At 45.2% G+C, this 21,383-nt stretch overlaps 1 protein-coding gene across 2 annotated transcripts in view; it reads left to right on the top strand.

Moving 5' to 3' along the window:
* The window catches only part of traf2b (Tnf receptor-associated factor 2b), an 81,318-nt gene that overhangs the window by 40,975 nt on the left and 18,960 nt on the right, over positions 1-21,383 (top strand). For both annotated transcript variants that reach the window (XM_080211885.1, XM_080211886.1), the window contains exons 5-7: positions 7,361-7,522; positions 10,537-10,611; positions 12,723-12,797. In XM_080211885.1, coding sequence (XP_080068011.1) covers positions 7,361-7,522; positions 10,537-10,611; positions 12,723-12,797 — 312 coding nt within the window. The remainder of the gene's footprint in view (positions 1-7,360; positions 7,523-10,536; positions 10,612-12,722; positions 12,798-21,383) is intronic.

Below are 21,383 nucleotides of genomic sequence, written 5' to 3' on the forward strand. Positions count from 1 at the left end.
TGGCGATTCCCTCCCGGAATCACTCACTGTCACGCACACAGAATGACAGCCTCCAAACCTGGGCAGCTTTACACACCTTTCCTTTTAGGAACGGAGCAAAATTTCAGGGAGCAATTGTGAACTCAAGCAACGTCTGATAATTGCCAGGTTCAAAATAGAGCAGACAACCAAATTGAATGTAAAGTACTGAAGAGATCTCAAAAGACAAATGCAAGGGAAGGGGATGTTACAAGAACGGAATTGTGGTTAATGTAAACGGAGCCTAAGGGTTTTGCATAAATAGATAAATAATAAAAGGGTGGTTAAAGGAAGTGTGCAGCTGATTAGGCACTAGCCAAAGGAGATATGCTTGTGAAAGCAGTGGAGCTGGCTGGGGTACATTGCAGAAAGAGGCCATCCAACTAATCAAGTCTGTACCAACTCTACAAAAGAGCATCTCACCCATGCTCTCCCTTCTACACTATCCCTGTAACCCCATGCATTCAGCCTCCTACTATACTCCTTATACACCTGTGACTTGTGCAGCCAAATTCCCCTCCAATTCAATTTTCAAGTTTGCTGATGACACCACTGTAATGGGTCAGATCTCAAACAATGACAAGACAGAGTACAGGATTGAGATAGAGAATCTGGTGAACTGGTGCGGCAACAATAATCACTCCCTCGATGTCAACAAAATGAAGGAGATTGTCATCGACTTCAGGAAGCGTAAAGGAGAACATCCCCCTGCCTACACCAATGGGGACAAAGTAGAAAGGGTTGAGAGCTTCAAGTTTTTAGGTGTCCAGATCACCAACAACCTGTCCTGGTCCCCCCATGCCGACGTTATAGTGAAGAAAGCCCATCAACTTTCTCAGAAGACTAAGGAAATTTGGCGTGTAAGATACGATTCTCACCAACTTTTACAGATGCACCATAGAAAGCACTCTTTCTGGTTGTATCACAGCTTAGTATGGCTCCTGCTCTGCCCAAGACCACAAGGAGCTACAAAACGTTGTGAATGTAGCCCAATCCATCACGCAAACCAGCCTCCCATCCATTGACTCTGTCTACACTTCCTGCTGTCTCCGCAAAGCAGCCAACATAATTAAGGACCCCACACACCCTGGACAAATGTGTCTTCCATCTTCTTTCGGGAAAAAGATACAAAAACCTGAGGTTGCATACCAGCCAACTCGAGAACAGTTTCATCCCTGCTGCTTTCAGACTTCTGAATGGACTTACCTTGCATTAAGTTGATCTTTCTCTACACCCTAGCTATGACTGTAACACTACATTCTGCACTCACTCCTTTCCTTCTCTATGGACAGTATGTTTTGTCTATACAGCGCGCAAGAAACAGTACTTTTCACTGTATGTGACAATAATAAATCAAATCAATTCTGCTCAGATGTAGATGCTTTGGAGAGGGTACAGAAAAGATTTACCAGAATGTTGCCTGGTATGGAGGGCACTGGCTATGAGGAGAGGTTGGAGAAACTTGGTTTGTTCTCACTAGAACAACAGAGATTGAGGGGCGACCTGACCGAAGTCTTCAAGATTATGAGGGGTGTGGACAGGGTGGATGGTCAGAAGCTTTTTCCCAGGGTGGAAGAGTCAATTTCAAGGAGACATAGATTTACGGTGTGAAGAGCAAGTTTTTTACACAGATGGTGGTGGGTGCCTGGAACTGGCTGCCGGGGAAGGCAGTGGAAGCGGGTGAGGTAGTGACTTTTAAGGGGTGTCTTGACAAATACATGAATAGGATGGGAAAAACGGGATATTATCCCTGGAAGGGTAGAGGATTTTAATTCAGTCGGCAGCATGGTTGGTGCAGGCTTGGAGGGCCGAAGGGCCTGTTCTTATGCTGTAATTTTCTTTGTTCTGAAAGCTGGAAAAGCTGATTAGCAGAAACATGGAAGAATGGAAGTTGGAGGTGATTAAAAATACAGATGTGGGTTTCAGCAGCAGATGGGTGGTTGTGGGCAGTGTCACAGAGGTGAAAGTAGGTGGTATTTGTTGATTTTAAAAAAAGAAATGGGATTTGTAATTCACCTTGTGGTGGAATAAGATGTAAAGATTGGATCCTGTGAATGGGGATTTCCAAAGTGAAGGACATGGGTAGAGAACCCATTACAGGAAAATCTCTAGCTATGCACAGAAACCAAATGATTCAAATGTTCATAAACCTTTCAGGGTGATTAAACTCGAGGGATTTATTAGTTCTGATCTCATTCCCCGCAAGGAGTCGTGCAAGTTCCATCTTAGTTCTGGCTGAGTTGATTACCATGCTGTGGCAACACCAGCGTTGGACTGGGGTAAACACAGTAAAAAATCTCACAACACCAGTTTAAAGTCCAACAGGTTTATTTGGTAGCAAAAGCCACTAGCTTTTGGAGCACTGCTCTTTCGTCAGCTGAGTGGGAGTCCTGTTCACAAATAGGGCATATAAAGACACAAACTCAACTTGAAGAATAATGGTTGGAATGCGAGTCTTTACAGGTAATCAAGTCTCAAAGATACAGACAATGTGAGTGGAGGGAGCAATAAGCACAAGTTAAAGAGATGTGTATTGTTTCCAGACAGGACAGTTAGTGAGATTCCAGAAGTCCAGCCAAGTTGTGGGGGTTACAGATAGTGTGACGTGAACCCAAGATCCCAGTTCCTCATGTGTTCGGAACTTGGCTATCAGTCTTTGCTCAGCGACTCTGTGCCGTCATGTGTCGTGAAGGCCACCTTGGAGAACGCTTACCTGAAGACCAGAGGCCGAATGCCCATTGCTGCTGAAGTGTTCCCTAACAGGAAGAGAACAGTCTTGACTGATGATTGTCGAGTGGTGTTCATTCATCCACTGTCATATCATCCACATGGTCTCCCCAGTGTACCATGCTTCAGAACATCCTTTCCTGCAGCGTTATCAGGTAGACAACATTGGCCAAGTCACAAGAATATGTACCGTGTACCTGGTGGATGGTGTTCTCATGTGAGATGATGGCATCTTTGTCGCTGATCCGGCATGTCTTGCAGCTGTTGCTGTGGCAGGGTTGTGTGGTGTCATGGTCACTTCTCCTGAAGGCTGGGTAGTTTGCTGCGGACAGTGGTCTGTTTGAGGTTGTACAGTTGTTTGAAGGCAGGAAGTGGGGGTGTGGGGATGGCCCTGGCGAGATGTTCGTCTTCATCAATGACATGTTGAAGGCTCCGGAGAAGATGTCGTAGCTTCTCCGCTCCGGGGAAGTACTGGACGACGAAGGGGACAGAGTACCTGTCTTTACCTGTGCTTAATGCTCTCTCTTCTCACATTGTTTAAGACTTGTTTAGCTGTAAAGACTCGCATTCCGATCGTTAGTCTGTAAATTGAGTTTGTGCCCTGTTTGTGAACAGAACTCCCATTCACCTGTCAAAGGAACAGTGCCCCAAAAGCTAGTGGCTTTTGCTACCAGATAAACCTGTTGGACTTTAACCTGGTGGTATGAGACTTCTTACTGAGTTGATTGCCAGCAGGAGTGGAGAAACCTGTTTTCACATTTCCATACTAAGATAAAAGCCACATTTCCATACTAAGATAAAAGCCACATTTCCATGCTAAGATGAAGTTTGAGATTGTAACTGGGGATTGTTCACAGGCAGTTGTTGTGGGTTTTTAGTTTCAGGTTTGTGCTTTTGTCAGTTGTAGTTTGAATTTGAAATGTCACCATTTTCAAGGCTGAAATGAATGTGAAGAAACCACCTCTCTTGTATTCTGACTGAAAGTAACCAATATGAGAGAATGGGCAAGTGGTACTACAATGCAAACTCATTCTGACAGTGGAACAAAAGAGTGAAAAAACCAGAAAGTTACAGATGATATGGGATCCGGCACCAGTTAACAGGGGAAAAATTAGAAAACCAGAATCTGTGAGGTGGATGGAGTAAAAATAAAATTATTCCTTTTAAGGAGAAAAATGGATACATTAAGAAATATAAAAGGACAAGAAAATAAATCTAAAATTTTAAGAGAGGCACAAGAGAAAGCTGGGGTTAACAGAAAACAAATATAAGTCGTCGTATGGGGAACTGAAAAGAGGGATCAAGGGCTTAAAGGGGAGAAGTAAAAAAGTTAGGAGATAATGTGAAAGGAAAAGGTGAAGCATTTAATAACCACTAAATGTCAGAGAACAGTGAGAAAAGATGGGACTGCTTGTGAATGAATGAGTTTAATTACGGAGGATGGCAGAGCTCTGGAATATTTAGCATTATTATCACAATAGGATTGGGAATGTTTACTAAAGGACAATACAAAACACAAAAACTGGGAATTTAGGACACAAAAACTGGGATTCCTTCTGGAAGATGATGCTGCAACATTGGTGTTGGCTGATTCACTGGACTCAGGGCTGGACATCTGCTCAAAGAGAGAGAGAGAGAGACTGATGAACTAGATCAGTAGAAACCAGCTAGCCTCTTGTGAGTTGTGGACAAAGTTTGCCATTAGAGATGAAGTGGATAGGAATTTGGAAATGCATCCATTAATCAGGGACAGTGAAGGTGTATTTAGTTAAAGACAAGTTGTGTTTGACAAATTTTGGCTTGTTAAACTGAACAATGGCTGGGTAGGTAAGTAGCTTCCTTTTGTGCTGAAACTCACGATAGTACAACTGGGTCCTGTAAGTTTACCACGGCGATTAGTAATAAATCTGCTTGTCTCTCGTATCCCTTTCCTGAAGCACTGCTTTATTATTGGGCATGTAAATCTCTGCTTGAATATACTCAGGATAACTTATCACCAGACAGTTATCCTGAGCAGGGACCCCAGTTGACAATTCGACCCAATTGCAAAATCTCCAGCAGAGTCTGAATTGGAGCGATTTCACCCAGCATCATTGAAGATTGTGCATTACAGTTAGTCAAGTTCTTTCTTTTTGAAGTATAGTTACTATTGCAGTTGAAACTGGGAATATTTGATCTCTATGGCTTGGTTGCTGCTTTAACATTTGGAGGGTGCACACTTTTTATTTTGAAGGTGGGTTCCTATTCAATGTTGTTTGAATGGAGATCAGAGCATGCTCCTTCTACAGTCATAGGGATGGGAGTTTTCATTCACTGTCCATGGTGCCATCTTCCATGTATTGGAATGGTGGGAATAGTGGTCTGCTTGGGGGTGTTGTTTAGATGTGGGGAATGCAGCGTGTAGGACTGAGAATGAGGAGCCTGGTTTGAGCTGCAGTTACTGATTTCAGTGGAAAAGAACAGGATGTTTCCCTTGTTCCTGGTATCTCAGAGCAACATTGTGATCCTGCTGGGAAGTATTCCTGTGAGCTCCGGGTGAGAATGAGATCAGGATTGATTTCCCAGTGTCCAACAGCTTGAGTTAAGATAACACAAGTTCCCAAACCAGGTTTTGCGAGGGACCCCCCGGAGTTCTGTGAGAAGCTTCAGGGGGTTCTCTGGAAGCATGGGAGCTATGTGATAAAGATTGGCAAAACACCAGCATTTAAATAAAAATATATGAGCGCCTGAAACAAAACATGTGAAAGTCGGCTAAAGAAGAACAAGGGAGCTATGCCCACAAAAATCAAATTATCCAATGAGCATTGGCTTCTGATCAGCCTATCAGTAGCCAGCTCATGTGGAATCGTGGCTGCGATTGGCTAATTTGAATTTTTGGTTTTCTGTTGAGTGCCAAGGTGGAGGCAGCGGCGGCCAGAGTGGCTGGAGGAACCGAGGGGAAAATGGTGCAGAAAAGAAAACAAGAACACAGGAGGTAGAGACATGGGTGAGAAGAGTGATGGAGGCAGCAGTTGGGGGAATGGAGGGAATGCTGGAGGCAGCAGTTGGGGGAATGGAGGGAGTGATGGAGGCAGCAGTTGGGGGAATGGAGGGAATGCTGGAGGCAGCAGTTGGGGGAATGGAGGGAATGCTGGAGGCAGCAGTTGGGGGAATGGAGGGAGTGATGGAGGCAGCAGTTGGGGGAATGGAGGGAATGCTGGAGGCAGCAGTTGGGGGAATGGAGGGAATGCTGGAGGCAGCAGTTGGGGGAATGGAGGGAATGCTGGAGGCAGCAGTTGGGGGAATGGAGGGAATGCTGGAGGCAGCAGTTGGGGGAATGGAGGGAATGCTGGAGGCAGCAGTTGGGGGAATGGAGGGAATGCTGGAGGCAGCAGTTGGAGGAGCAATGGAGACGGTGGAGGGTAAGAAAATCTCTAAGATAAAATTTTCCCATGGGAGAAGCTGTTGTGAAGGGCAGTGAGAGGGGGAATGGGAGAAGCTGATGTGAGGGGCAATGAGAGGGGGCATGGGAACGATGCACATAGCTTTTATCCACATAATCTATACAGGTCTTTTCTAGTTTTGTTTGTGTTTGCCCTATTTCACGGCAAAAACGTGAATTTGACATGAGAAGCATGTTTGGGGTTTCCCGATACTCTTGGGAGATCACTAGGGGTTTTGTGGCTGTAAAAGTTTGGGAAAGTCTGAGCGAGCAGATTGTTTGGAATATTACTCCAGGCCTGTGACTGCCTCGAAACTGCAGCCCAGCATGTGTCAGCATCTTTAAAGAAATGTTAAATCACTCAGTGGGACACTTCGTCTCTGTACGATAATGGGCATTTCTCCCACTGAACCTCCATTTGTGTGATCACAGCAAGCTTTACTGCATTTACAGTAAATATTAAAGGTTTTGGCCAAACTAGATTATTGGGACTTGTTCTGGTTGAAGTTGTTGTTAAAAGTGGATTAAGATTTTGGCAGAAGCCAGTTATAATGTTGATATGAGTGTTTAACACAGGCTTCCCATTGAAGCAATGGCTGGAATATAGACTGTTTCATGCACTATCTCTGCTGTGTGTGCAGTTGCATGGCTCTGCAGCAATTGTTCATGCAAACCCAGCTGTCACTGCCTGAGGCCTGTTGACTGAGTGGTTTGTTTGATCAGTGCTTGGAAAGTCCCTAAGAGTCCATAAGAGCTCTTTGACTTTATAAATAGTACCAGGCAATGGAAAGTCCCTAAGATTTACTGATTTAAATGGGGTACGATTGTGGAGACTACAGACAATAATATGGTTGAAACCTGATAAGTTCCTTCTCTTTAAAAAAAAAACTGCTGATTGTATTTAAAGAGTGAAATTTCAGTTTCAAGTATACCTCTAGTTGAACGGTCAAATGAAATGTCTGTAACAATTTTCACCAGAATTTTTGGAAAAAGTGAACCTGATGGTGCGTCAAGCTGGCTGATTGTATGTGAGTGAGCAAATGTCGATGACAAGATTGATGGAAGTATTGGCTCACAGAAAATAAACAGTGCCCCCAGCTAGGGAGTAGCCTGACATTTGTCTCTCCTGCGATTGCTGCGGTCCCGCAGAGGGCTGGCTGCCCCCATCACCTGTATTTTCTTGTTGTGTTGCAGGTTGACCATGAGGGAGTGTGTGAATATATGTTAAAGCCTTGTGAAGCATGCAGCAGGATGGTACGGCAGATCGACCTCTCCCGACACTTGGAACGAGAGTGTCCTGAAAGAAACCTTAACTGCAAATTTTGTAAATTACTGTTTCATCATAAGGAGATAAAGGTAATCGAGAATGATGAATTCAGGTCCTGACCGTTTTTAGGGCTGTGCTGAGCTGGCTGGTCACAACTTGAGCAGTACCTCTGCGTTAAAGAGACAAAGATTCCTACTGGAGACTGCAGAGGGAGGATGAGAACAATGTTGGGATCAACTTGCACAACTGGCTGGAAATGTTAACAGCAAAAGCTCGTTTCCTGTGGCAGTAACTGGGTCACAGTCACAGCCTCTTGTTCATTTACAGAATGTGTGGTCATTAATTATTGCTCATATCCCCTTGCCCTAGAAAAGATGGTGGCTTCTTGAACCACAGCAACTTGTGGCATTCACTGCATAGTTGGGTGTGGCAGTGGTAAAATTTATATTTTATTTGAAAATAACCATTCATTGAGGCAGCATGATCTGATGGGAATGAGATAGCAAGGGAAGAAATGATGAATTCTGGAACTTTCCCATCTGTTGACATTACTCCATTGGTGGCTGTTTCACTGTAAAAAGAGGAATCCAACCTCAAGAGTATTTGCTCTTTGCCACTTTGTATAAATCTCTTGGTTAAGACTCATTCTACATCGAGTGCCCTGACCAACAGATCAGTGAACTCAGCACAGAGCTGGGACGTTTTGAGTTTTAGCCCCATCCTGACCAGGAATTCCCATCTTATGTTGGATGTTGGTTCCCAGTTCTGAAAAATGAACCTTTTCTTGCTATGGATGTGCCTGTGAATTCCCAGTATTTCCTTTTGTGTTCTGTTGAAAGTTTCAGCATTGATTCATTTCATTTAGTGTTAATATTTAAATAGTAAATGACACACACACATTGAGGAAGGACAGAAGGGACTCTATTTTCAATATCCTTCCCACAACTGATGTAATGCACCCAGTCGTGTCTGGCCACTGCCCTTGAAATGACTGCAGCTTGCGTGAGATCATTGAAAATTCAGAATTCACTGTGTCCAAAGCCCTCTTTCTCTGGCATCCAGTCATTTCCTGTGTCACAACCCTCAGCGAGTGAGAACAGATATTGGCTGAAGACTAACATAGTGGAGAGCTGTCTCCTCCAGAAAGCTGTACTGGTGACCAGGGTGGGTGACCATTCACCAGCCTCTGGGCAGAATGAAGGAATGCTGATCTGCAACAACATCACACACACTATCACCTCCTCCATCCCAATCTTCTTATCAATGTGCAGTTTTGAGACTTGTCCCAGTTTCAACAGTCTCCCCAACAATTAACTCTCCCCACAGTTATCTCTCAGTCACAGCACTCAAAGCAAAAACTCAAACACTGATTCAGTGGCAGACTGCAATGGGAAATGTGTAGACAAAATATTCCGTTGATGTTAGTCAGGGAATTCCCTCACGTAGCCCAGGGGAAAGAGGAAATCTGGAAATGGCGTGTGATTTAATGTTGTTCCGCTTCCTATTTTACTGTGTCAGAGAGAGAGAGAGAGAGGTCATTGCCAACAAACAGCTGCTGAGCATTATTAACTATTAGCTTCTTTAATCTGCTGGAGTTTTTCTTTTCGGTTATTTAAAGAAGCAGGGAATGGTTTTTGATTCTGTGTCTGTCAGGCTGTGGAAATTCAGTTTTATAAAGGCTTTCTGAATTTAAAAAGAAAAGCTAGCCCAATCCCAAGCTCCCCCAATCAGTTCATTATCCATTATGGAAATGTAGTTCGGGTTTAGCTAACAGACCAAGGTTTTGGAAATGTACAAATTCAGAAAGACTTTTGTAAACAATGAGACGTATGTGGCAGCAGAAAATATGGTGTCAAAGTGGCCATTTAGCAGATTGTCTCTGAAACATTAATCATCTCATTGAGTTTCGTCCTCCTGACATTTGCTGATTCGTTGTCAACCACAGGACCTGCTACGTCAATTGTCAGTGACTCAGCGCTTGACACCCCCCATACACGCTCCCCGCCCACACACGCTCAACCCCGCTCATACACGCTCGACGCTCCCCGCCCATACACGCTCGACACCCCCCATACACGCTCCCCGCCCATGCACGCTCCCACAACACCCCCCTTACACACGCCTGCAACATCCCCCCATACACACACACACAACACCCGCATCCCCCATTCTCTCTCTTTCTCTCTCTCTCACACACACACACACACACACACACACACACACACACACACACACATATATCCCCATACACATACACACACACAACACCCACACACATCCCCCATACAGACACACGCGCGCACACACACGGTGGCATGGTAGCACAGTGATTAGCACTGCTGCTTCACGGCTCCAGGGTCCTGGGTTCGATTCCCGGCTCGGGTCATTGTCTGTGTGGAGTTTGCACATTCTCCTTGTGTCTGTGTGGGTTTCCTCCGGGTGCTCCGGTTTCCTCCCACAGCCCAAAGATGTGTGGGTTAAGTTGATTGGCTGTGCTAAGAAATTGCCCCTTAGTGTCCAGGGATTAGTGTAGGGATATGGGGGTAGGGCCTGGGTGGGATTGTGTTCGGTGCAGACTCAGTGGGCCGAAGGGCCTCTTTCTGCACGGTAGGGTTCTATGATTCTAAGTACGTTCCCCACATGCGCACACACACACACAACACCCACGCACACATCCCCCATACACACACCCCACCCCCACTGCATGGAGCCATCCCCACAGGCGTGGAGCCCACCGCCCCATGCATCCCCCCCCCATGCACGCATGCACACATCCCCCATGCATGCATGCACACATCCCCCATGCATGCAGACACCCACACACACGCATACACAAGTACACACCCCACAAACTGCTGCCCTCCCCCTCCCCCCCCACAAGCTGCTGACACGGATGATGGGATCCAGTGGGATGATCCATTCTGGGTCCTGATTGACCCTGCTACTTGCTGTGCCTGGGTCACCAAGCTCTGAATGTTCAAAAGCAGCTGGTGCTTCTGAGCTCCGAGGGATTGCTGAGGATCAAGAGGAGAGCCATTGATTCAAATATTACTGCTGGAGTACCACCTCAGAATAAATTAGTGATACTGTTTGTCATTCACAGGCCCACGATGAAATCTGTTCCAAATTCCCATTAACGTGTGAATGGTGCGGCAAGAAAAAAATTCCAAGAGAAAAGGTAAAATGCTTGTTTGAAATAAATCAGGATTGGCTGTGGACCGGATAGCACGAGAAACATACTCGGCTAACACTGCCAGAAGTACCTTATTCCATTATTTTATATACATTTCACAGATTAAATCATTAGATTGTGATCATCAACTTTGCTCTTCTGAAAGCTCTGATTCTCTCTGGAGTACATTTCTACAGGCACTGACTCATTGTCATTGATAACAATGAACCTAAGTTCACTTGTGGCATCTCCTGCATTCTCACAAGAACTTAAGAAATCAGGAACAGGAGAAGACCACTCAGCCCATCGAGTCTGCTCCACCTTTCAATATGATCATGCCTGATCTTGGGCTTCCTACCCACTCTCATTCCCCATATCCCTGAACTCCCCAACAGATCAAAACTTCAAATATGTTCAACAATGGAGTATCGACACCCTCTATGGTAGAGAGTTCCCAAGATTCACAATCTTCTCCTCAAACAGTCCTTGATAAATGACCCCTTATCCTGAGACTCTACCCCTCTATTTTAGATTCCCTGACCTGCAGAAACAATCTCCCAGCATCCACCCTGTCAAACCCTTTCAGAATCTTGTAGGTTTTAATGAAATCGCCTCTCAATCTTCTAAACTCCAGAGAATGTCAACCCAATTTACTCAGCCTCTCATCATAGAACATTCCAGGGCCCAATCTAGTGAATCTTCACTGTACCGTCTCCAATGTAATTATATCTTTCCTTCAATGTGGGGACCAGAACTGCTCACAGTGATCCAGCTGTGCTCCCATTGAAAGTTTATCTAACTGTAGCAAGACTTATTTTTGTACTCCAATCCCTCTGCAATAAAAATCAATGTGCTGTTTGTCTTCCTGATTGTTTGCTGCATCTACGTGCTAACCATCTGCATTTCCTGTGTGAACACACCCAAACATCTTTTCTATCCTTATGACCAAAATTACTAACTTAACACGTTCCCACATTAACTCCATCTGCTATCTTGTTACCCATTCATTAACTTGTCTATATCTCTTTGCAGCCTTTCTGTGTCATCTCCACAGCTTACCCTTCCACCTCGCTTCATATCATCAGCAAAGTTAGATAAATTATTCTCTGTCTCTTCTTCTAGGTTACCAATATAGATTGTAACTAGCTGAGGCCCCGACGCTGATCCTGGTGACACTCCACTGTTAACTGCCTGCCAACTTGAAACAGCCCTGTTTGAACCCAGTCTCTTCTTTCTATCCATTAACCAATTATGTATTCATGCTTACACTCAATTCATGAGCCCTTATCGTCTCTTTTAACCTTCTGAGTGCACCTTATCCGATGCCTTTCGGAAATCCAGACATACTACATCGACTAATTCCCTTCATCTACCCTACTCGTTACATCCTCAAAAATATCTAATAATTTTGCCAAGCAGGGTTTACCGTTAGTAAACTGTTGACTTATTCTAATCATACTGTGCTTCTTGAAGTGTATTGTCAACATGTCCTTATTTTCCCAAAAACCGATGTTAGGCTAACTGGTCTGTAGTTGTGGAGATGCTGGTATTGGATTGGGGTGGCTCTCTCTACTGGCCTGGTTTTTCTCACTCTCCTTTCTTGAAAAGAGGTGTAACATTTTCCCATTTCCAGTCTAATGGGGCTTTTCCTGAATCTAAGGAATTTTGGAAAATTATAGTCAGCACATCCACTGTCTCTGCAGCTTTCTCTTTTGGAACCCTAGGGTGCAGTCCTGGGATTTGTCGAATTTTAGACCCTTCAGTAGCCCTCCTGATATTAAACTCTTTATGCTGTAGGTCACTGTTTATGTAGTGAAGTTTCCAATTTCAAGGTAGTTTGCTACTGGAACTCCCTTAAAACTCATTTTGTATTTGAGTCTAACAGTAATGAGCGAGACTTTCATCCCATTATCAATGAGTTCGATATCAACCGAAGAATTATACTGCAGTTTGGAATTGCCTGCTACAGCACAGAACTGGGTAATGAAGAAAAGAGGGAGGTGTTTATAAACATGAGTTGTTGCTGCTCAGTGTGTTGTGGAGGGGGGTGCGGGTGGACGGGGTGTTTGTATTGTGACGCTGGGCAGCGTGTGTTCATTCTGTGTGTTTCTCCGCAGTACTCTGACCATATTCGAACGTGTGGCAAGGTGAAGCTCCTTTGCCGTTTTAACGTGATTGGCTGTGAAATAGCTGTAAGTGCATTTTACTTTAGTCTGCATCACAACAATTGTGTCGTTCCACACCCCCCGCAAAACCCCGGTGGCCACCCCGCCGGTGCAAGCTGGACAATGGTAGTGGTTTGAGGGTTGGGTATGTATCAGTGCTGTCTTTGTGGCCCCTTTATATACTGGGCTGTACTTTATTACACAGATTGTGCAGTGTGGTGCGCTAGAGTAACTGGTCAATGCCATCACTCTGACACCTGCTGGAACTTTGAATCTGGAATTTAAAGTCTGTTTTGTGATGTTGTGAAGCCAGTGTGGGGACAGGCGGAGAATGAATTTAAGCACCATGAATTTCTCCTCTGACACCTGCTGTTGACTTCACGCAGAGAGAGGCATGTGAGGAGGAATCAGTCCTGTAGATAATAGTGCCCGTTTCCAGCTGAAGCAGTGTACGTGGGGCCAGATATCTAAACCTTGGTCTTGTCTGTGATGCTGCTAGTTAGATGGTAAAATGTCAGACCCGAGTCTTTGTGTTCAGCAAGGCAATATTACTGGATCTACTAGCCAGAGGTCCATGTTAGAACAAGTTACCCTGCACCTTTCCTTTAAAATTCTTAATAGTTGAAATATTAACAATTCAAAGAATTCAGACAAACCAAAGTGGAAGTCATGTGACATTACTGCTTAACTGGAGACACCTGTAAAACGGTTAATGCTAATTTCCATCCAGAAAGGAGCAGCTCAGGTAAAGGCTGTGACATGGTTCAAATATCTGGCTCCCCATTGACACTGTTTCTGGTGGAACCTCTGGACAATCACCTACAAGACTAATTCATCTCATGTGCCTACCAAATTGTCATCTCTATTGGAAAAGTGGCTTGTCTTCGACCTGCCAATCCTGAAAAAAATACATAGGACTTTGACTGTGGATTCATGTGAAACAATAATTCTTTATTCTGTGGTCTTTGCCCTGTAAACCTTTCTTCCACTATCCCCCTCTTTTATTGTTGAGTGAAAAAGATGGCTATGTTGCACCTCCCCACTTGTATTTGAGTGTGCCTGAATAAATTAACCCTCTGAATTTACCCTATCTCAAGACTGCTCTGGGATTATTAATAAAAATTACATCACACCCAAACTGAGAAGTTCAGAGGAGACAGGGTGGCACAGTGGTTAGCACTGTTGTCTCACAGCACCAGGGACCCAGGTTCCGCTCCCAGCTTGGGTTTGCACATTCTCCCCACGTCTGCATGGGTTTCCTCTGGGTGCTCCAGTTTCCTCCCACAGTCTGAAAGATGTGCTGGTCAGGTGGATTGGCCGTGCTAAATTCTCCCAGAGTGTACCCAAACAGGGCACTGGAGTGTGGTGACTGGCGGATTTTCACAGTAATTTAATTACAGTCTTAATATGAGCCTATTTGTGACTAATAAATAAACTTACTTATGAGTTGGAAAACATGACACCATTTATAAGGGGAGAAATCAAATTGAAAACATCTTTCTCTTTGCAGACAGGTGGTAAGAGGAGAAATTGGGGCAATTTAAATGAATCCTGGTCTCCTCTATATCGGAGAGATCAAGCTTAGACTGGGTTTTTGCTTTGCTGAGCATCTTCGCTCTGTGCGCAGTCAGGACCCTGACCATCCTGTTGTTTGCCACACGTGACCCTGTTCCTATGCTCGTATTGTTTGTCCTTGGCCTGCTGCAATGTTCCACTGAAGCTCAATGCTAACTGGAGGAACAGCATCTCATCTTCTGGCTGGGCACTTTAAAGCCTCCTGGTCTCAATTCAACAACTTCAGATGATTAGCTTAACCCCACCTTGATATCTGTGTTTTCATTTTATTTTCTTTTTTATTGTTCTCTACCTGTTATTTCTTTATTGCCTTTCTTTTTGTTTCCCTCCCACTATGCCCCCCTATTTAATCCACTCTCTTCTTACCTTTTGTTCCGCCTTGGCTTCCCCTCCCCACCTTTCTCAATTTTACCTCTCTCCCACCCATTCACACACATCTCTCCCCCCCCCCCCCAAACATCTTCATATGTCTCCGTTTACCCTCTGATTTCAGCTTCTCTGCCATTTGGCCATTCACACCCTTTATTCTGTCTCTGGACTGCCATTAGCAGCCACAGGAACGAGGGGAAAGGCTCATCTTTCATTCCCTCACCCTGCAGTCTAAATATCTCCCACTTTCTATGCTTTTTAGCTTTGACAAAGGTTCATCTGGACTCAAAACGTCAGCACTTTTCTGTCCTTACATTGACCTGCTGAGATTTTCCAGCATTTTCTCTTTTGGTTTCAGATTCCAGCATCCACTGTAATTTGCTTTTAAATTAATCTTCCTCCATTTAGCAGGCCAGCAGGCTCCTGTTGACCAGTCTGGCTTATGAAATGATGGTCTTTGTATAGCTGTTTCTGAATTTGGACTGTGCAGCCCACAGGGATAAATCGGTGTACGTTTCTGCGATGTTGCCGCTAGCTCCTTTTGTTCAGGGTTACACACAGACTTAGATTCAGCCACCGATAAAGGTCTGATGAAGGCTCATCCAGACTCGAAACATTGGTTCTGTTCTCTACACAGATGCTGTCAGACTTGCTGAGATTTTCCAGCATTTTCTGTTTTTGTTATAGATTCAGCCACTGTTGGTCTTTGTCACAGTGTAGAAAGAGATCGTTCGGCCCGTTGAAATTGCGCTGACTCTCTGAAAGAGCTTTCTACCTAGTCCCACTCTCCTGCCATATCCCCCGTTACCCTGCAGATTGTTTCTTTTCCGATAGCAATCCAATTCCATTGTGAATACCTCGATCGAGGCTGCTTCCTCCACCCTCTCAGGAAATTTGTTCAGACTTCAACCACCTACTGGGTAAAAACATTTTGCTTCATGTCATTTTGATTCATTCCCTTCAGGACCCATTCCCCTCAGGGTCTTGAATATCTCTTAACAAGTCTTCTCTCATCCTTCTTTTCTCCACGGAAAAGAGTCCCAACCTCGGCAATCTATCTTCATAGCCACAGTTCCTTATCCCAGGAATCATTCTTGTGAATCTCCTTTGTCCTCTCTCTAATGCCTTCACATTCTTAAGAACATAAGAAATAGGAGCAGGAGTAGGCCATCTAGCCCTTCGAGCCTGCCCCGCCATTCTATAAGATCATGGCTGATCTGAAGTGGATCAGTTCCACTTTCCCGCTTTCTCCCCATAACCCTTAATTCCCTTGTCTATCAGAAACCTATCTACCCGTGACTTAAATATATTCAGCGAGGTAGCCTCCACCGCTTCAATGGGCAGAGAATTCCAGAGATTCACCACCCTTTGAGTGAAGAAGCTCCTCCTCAACTCCGATCTAAACTGCCCCCGACCCCCCCTATTTTGAGGCTGTGCCCTCTAGTCCTGCTGTCCTTTCTAAGTGGGAAGAATCTCTCTACCTACTCTCTATTTCTCTTCCTCAAGTATGGTATCTAAAATTTGGACACAGTCTCCAGATGAAGCTTAACTAGTGTCTTGTACAAGTTCAACCTGACCTTCTCTTGTACCCAACGACCCCCTGTTAATAAAGTCTAAGATACTGTGTGATTTATTAAGTGCTCTCTCAACATGCCTTGCAATCTTCAGTTTGAGTGTACGTGTGCTCCAAGATCCTCCAGTTCCTGCACGTCCTTTAGAGTTTCTCCCTTTATTTATTCTGTTTTTTCCTGCTGCAATGAATCACTTCATATTTCTCTGCATTGAGCTTCATCTGCTACTTGTCTGCTCAACTTGCCAGCGTAACTGTCCTTTTGGAGTTCAAACTCTCCTCATCACAGTTGACAATGTTTTCAATCTTTGTTCCATCTGCAAATCCTGCTCTGAACACACAGTCTAGATCATTAATAAATATCAGGAAGAGCAAGAGTTCCTACACCTCTGACCCCTGGGGAACTCCACGACGAATCCTCCTCCAATCTGACAAACATCCATTATCACTACTCTCTGCTTCCTGTCACTCAGACTGCTTCTTATCCCAAGTATCTACTTAATCTTTTATTCTATGATCTAGAATTCTTCACAAGTCTGTTGTATGGAACTGTATCAAGTGCTTTTGAAAAACCATTTAAGCCACATCAGCAGCATTGCCCTTTTCCACCTCAAAAAAAACTCCAGCAAGTCAGTTAAACATGACTTTCCTTTAATTAATCTGTGCTGACTTTCCTTAATTATCCAGCGCAGATCTGAGTGACTATTAATTTTGTTCCAAACTGTAGTTTCCAGAAACTTCCCTACCACTGAAGTCAAATTAACTGGTCTGCAGGAACTGGCATTATCCTTGCACCCCTCTCTGAGCCAGGGTGTGTCATTCATAATCCTCCAGTCCTCTGGCACCACCTGCTGTGGAGACTGGAAGATCATCACCAGCACCTCTGCAATTTCCACTCTCACTTCCCTCAGTACCCTTAGATGTATCTCATCCAGTCCTGGTACCTTATTGATTTTAAGGTGGCCTCTCTAACACCTCCTGTTTCCCAATTGTAAATTCTTTGAGTGTACTAGTTATCTTCTTTCTCACCTTGACCTGGGGAGCATCATCTTCCTTTGCAAGGACAGATGCAAAGTGCTTGAAATATATCTCCTCTATTTTTTTCTTACATGTGCAAGTCCCCTTTTTAATCCTAATCAGCCCCACTTTTTCCATCCTTTTATTCTTATTCTTATAGAAGGCTTTGGGAATGCCTTTTATTCTTTTCATTCTCTTTTCATTCTCCCTCTTGCTTTTATGTTTTTTTAATTTCCTCTCTGGTCTTTGTATATTCCATCTTCAGCCAATTCAATTCACTTCACGTGCTGTCAAGAAGTGGCTGAAGGTACTGGATACTGCAAAGATTAAGGGCCCTATTTAAATTTCAGCAATAGTACTGAAGCCCTCAGTTCCAGAACTTACCAAGCCCCTAGCCAAGGTGTCCCTGTACAGCTACAACACTGGCATCTACCCGGCAATGTGGAAAATTACTTGGTTATGTTCTGTACACAGAAAGCAGGACAAATCCAACCTGGCCAGTTACCGGCCAATCAGTCTACACTTGTTCATCAGTAAAGTGATGGAACAAGTCATCAACAGTGCTATCAAGCAGCACTTAGCAACAATCTGCTCAGTGACACCCAGTTTGGGCTCTGCCTGTGTAATTCAGCTCCTGACCTTATTGCAACCTTGGTTCAGACATGGACGGATGTCAGGGGTAGGTTCTTTACCCAGAGGGTGGTGAGGGATTGGAATGCCCTGCCTGCTGCGGTTGTAAATGCGCCTAGTTTGGGGGCGTTTAAGAGATCCGTGGATAGGTTTATGGACGAAAAGGGATTGGTTCTATGTTCTATGGACAAAAACAGCTGAATACCAGAGGTGAGGTGAGAGTGACTGCCCTTGACATCAAGGCTGCATTCAGCCGAGTGTGGCGTCAAAGAGCCCTAGCAAAACCGGAATCAGTGGATATCAGGGGGCAAATACTCCACTGGTTGGAGTCATAAGAACATAAGAACATAAGAAATAGGAGCAGGAGTAGGCCATCTGGCCCTTCGAGCCTGCCCCGCCATTCAATAAGATCATGGCTGATCTGTCGTGGCTCAGTTCCACTTTCCCGCCCTCTCCCCATAACCCTTAATCCCCTCTCTTATCAAAAACCCATCAACCCGCTTCTTAAAAATATTTAGCGAGGCAGCCTCCACCACTTCAACGGGCAGAGAATTCCAGAGATTCACCACCCTTTGAGTGAAGAAGTTCCTCCTCAACTCCGTTCCGAACCGCCCCCCCTTTATCTTGAGGCTGTGCCCCCTAGTCCTACTGTCTTTTTTGAGCGGGAAGAGTCTTTCCACCTCTATCCTATCCATCCCATTCATCATCTTATACGTCTCAATGAGATCTCCCCTCATTCTTCTAAACTCTAACGAGTACAAGCCTAGTTTACTCAGCCTCTCCTCATAGCTCAACCCCCTCAACTCCGGCATCAGCCTAGTAAACCTCCTCTGCACTCCCTCCAAGGCCAAAATATCCTTGCGCAGGTGCGGCGCCCAAAACTGCACACAGTACTCCAGCTGCGGCCTCACCAATGCCCTATACAGCTGCAGCAAGACCTCCCTACTTTTATATTCAATCCCCCTCGCTATGAAGGCCAGCATCCCATTCGCCTTCCTGACCACCTGCTGCACCTGCAGGCTGGGTTTTTGCGACTCATGCACAAGGACCCCGAGGTCCCTCTGCACCGTCGCCTGCTGCAGTTTTTCGCCCCGTAAGTAATAGTCCTTCCTACCATTCTTCCTACCAAAGTGGACCACCTCACACTTGCCAACATTAAATTCCATTTGCCATTTCCTGGCCCATTCGCCCAGCCTATCTAGATCCTTCTGCAGACTCTCCACACCCTCCGCACAATTTGCCTTTCCCCCAATCTTGGTGTCATCAGCAAATTTCGACACCCTACACTCGGTTCCCTCCTCCAGATCATCTATATAAATGGTAAATAGCTGAGGCCCCAGCACCGACCCCTGGGGCACCCCACTAGTCACCAACCGCCAATCCGAATAGCACCCATTGACCCCCACTCTCTGCCTCCTATTTGACAACCAATCCTCTATCCACGCTAACACCCTACCCCCAACTCCATGTCCCCTGACCTTCTGCAATAACCTCTTGTGAGGTACCTTATCAAACGCCTTCTGAAAATCCAGAAAGACCACATCCACCGGCTCTCCTCTATCCACCGCCCTAGACACATCCTCATAGAACTCCAGTAAATTTGTCAGACACGACTTCCCTTTAATGAAACCGTGTTGCGTCTGCCCTATCAAGCAATTCCCTTCAAGATGCCTCGCAATTTCCTCCTTAATGACGGATTCTAACATTTTACCTACCACAGACGTTAAACTAACCGGCCTGTAATTCCCCGCCTTTTGCCTGGCACCCTTCTTAAACAACGGCGTAACATTAGCCGTTTTCCAATCCTCCGGCACTTCCCCGGAATCCAGCGACGTCTGGAAAATAACCACCAAGGCATCCACTATCACCTCCGCCATTTCTTTCAGAACCCTCGGATGCATTCCATCCGGTCCTGGGGACTTGTCCACAATCAGCCCCTCCAGTCTGTCGCGCACCACCTCTCTAGTAACAGTAATGTCATTAAGACCCTCCAGTCCTACCACCTTTCCATCGCTAACACCCGGCAAATTATTCACGTCCTCCTCCGTGAAGACAGAAACAAAAAAGTTATTCAAGACCTTAGCCATATCCCCATCCCCTACCACTAGGTCCCCTTTCTCATCCGCTAAGGGACCAACGTTCACCCTAGCCAGCCTCTTCCTTTTTATATATTTATAAAAACTCTTGCTATCCTTTTTTATATTAAGCGCTAGCCCAGCTTCATAGCTTCTTCTACCCTCCTTTATCAACTTTTTTGTCAATCTTTGTTGACATTTAAACCTTTCCCAATCCTCTTCTCGCCCACTGCTCTTAGCTACTCTAAATTCCTCCGCTTTTAATTTAACACTTTCCTTCACCTCCTTCGTTATCCACGGCTTATTACCTCTCTTCCTACTGTCCTTTTTAACCATCGGAATAAATTTCTGCTGAGCACCAAGAAAGATCTCCTTAAAGATCCTCCACTGCTCCTCAGCAGACCTACCTTCCAACGCGCTCCCCCAGTCCACATTCGCCAATTCTTCTCTCATCCTACCATACTCCCCTCTATTCAAACAAAGGACACGTGTCCAGGAACCCACTTTCTCCTCCTCCATCTGCAACAGAAACTCCACCATACAATGATCACTCTCTCCAAGAGGATCCTTCACCTCAAGGTCCCTAATTCTACCCGCCTCATTACATAGCACCAGATCCAAGATAGCTCGCTCCCTCGTCGGCTCCAACACACACTGTTCCAGGAAACTATCCCGGCAGCATTCCAAGAACTCCTCCTCGAGCCCACCTCGTCCAACATGGGTCGACCAATCAATATGCAGATTGAAATCATACCCCTGGTACGTAGGAAAATCATTGTGGCGATTGGAGGTCAATCATCTCAGCTCCAGGATATCCCTGCGGGAGTCCCTCAGGGTCGTGTCTTAGCCCCAACCACCTGCAGCTGCTTCATCAATGACCTTCCTTCTGACATAAGGTCAGAAGTAGGGATGTTCACTGATGACTGCACAATATTCAGCAACATTCACAACAACTCAGATACTGAAACAGTCCATGTCCAAATGCGGCAAGACCTGGACAATATACAGGCTTGGACTGACAAGTGGCAAGTAACATTCACGCCACACCAATGCCAGGCAATGACATTTCCAACAAGAGAGAATCTAACCATTGACATTCAGTGGCATTATCATTGCTGAATTTCCCCAAAATTAATATTCTGGGGGTCACCATTGACTAGAAACTGAATTGGACCAAGCAAGGCTCTGATGACAGCAGCTTCCAAACCCATGACCATGACTATCTAGAAGGCCAAGAGCAGCAGATACCTGGGAACACCACCAGCTGGAAGTTCCCCTCCAAGTCGCTCACTATCCTGACTTGGAAATATATCACCATTCCTTCACTGTTGCTGGATCAAAATCCACAAACGTCCTCCCTAATAGCACTGTAAGTAT

Source organism: Carcharhinus amblyrhynchos, chromosome 25 (genome assembly GCF_965287045.1).
Source record: "Carcharhinus amblyrhynchos chromosome 25, sCarAmb.v2.hapA, whole genome shotgun sequence".
Classification (NCBI taxonomy): Eukaryota; Metazoa; Chordata; class Chondrichthyes; order Carcharhiniformes; family Carcharhinidae; genus Carcharhinus; species Carcharhinus amblyrhynchos.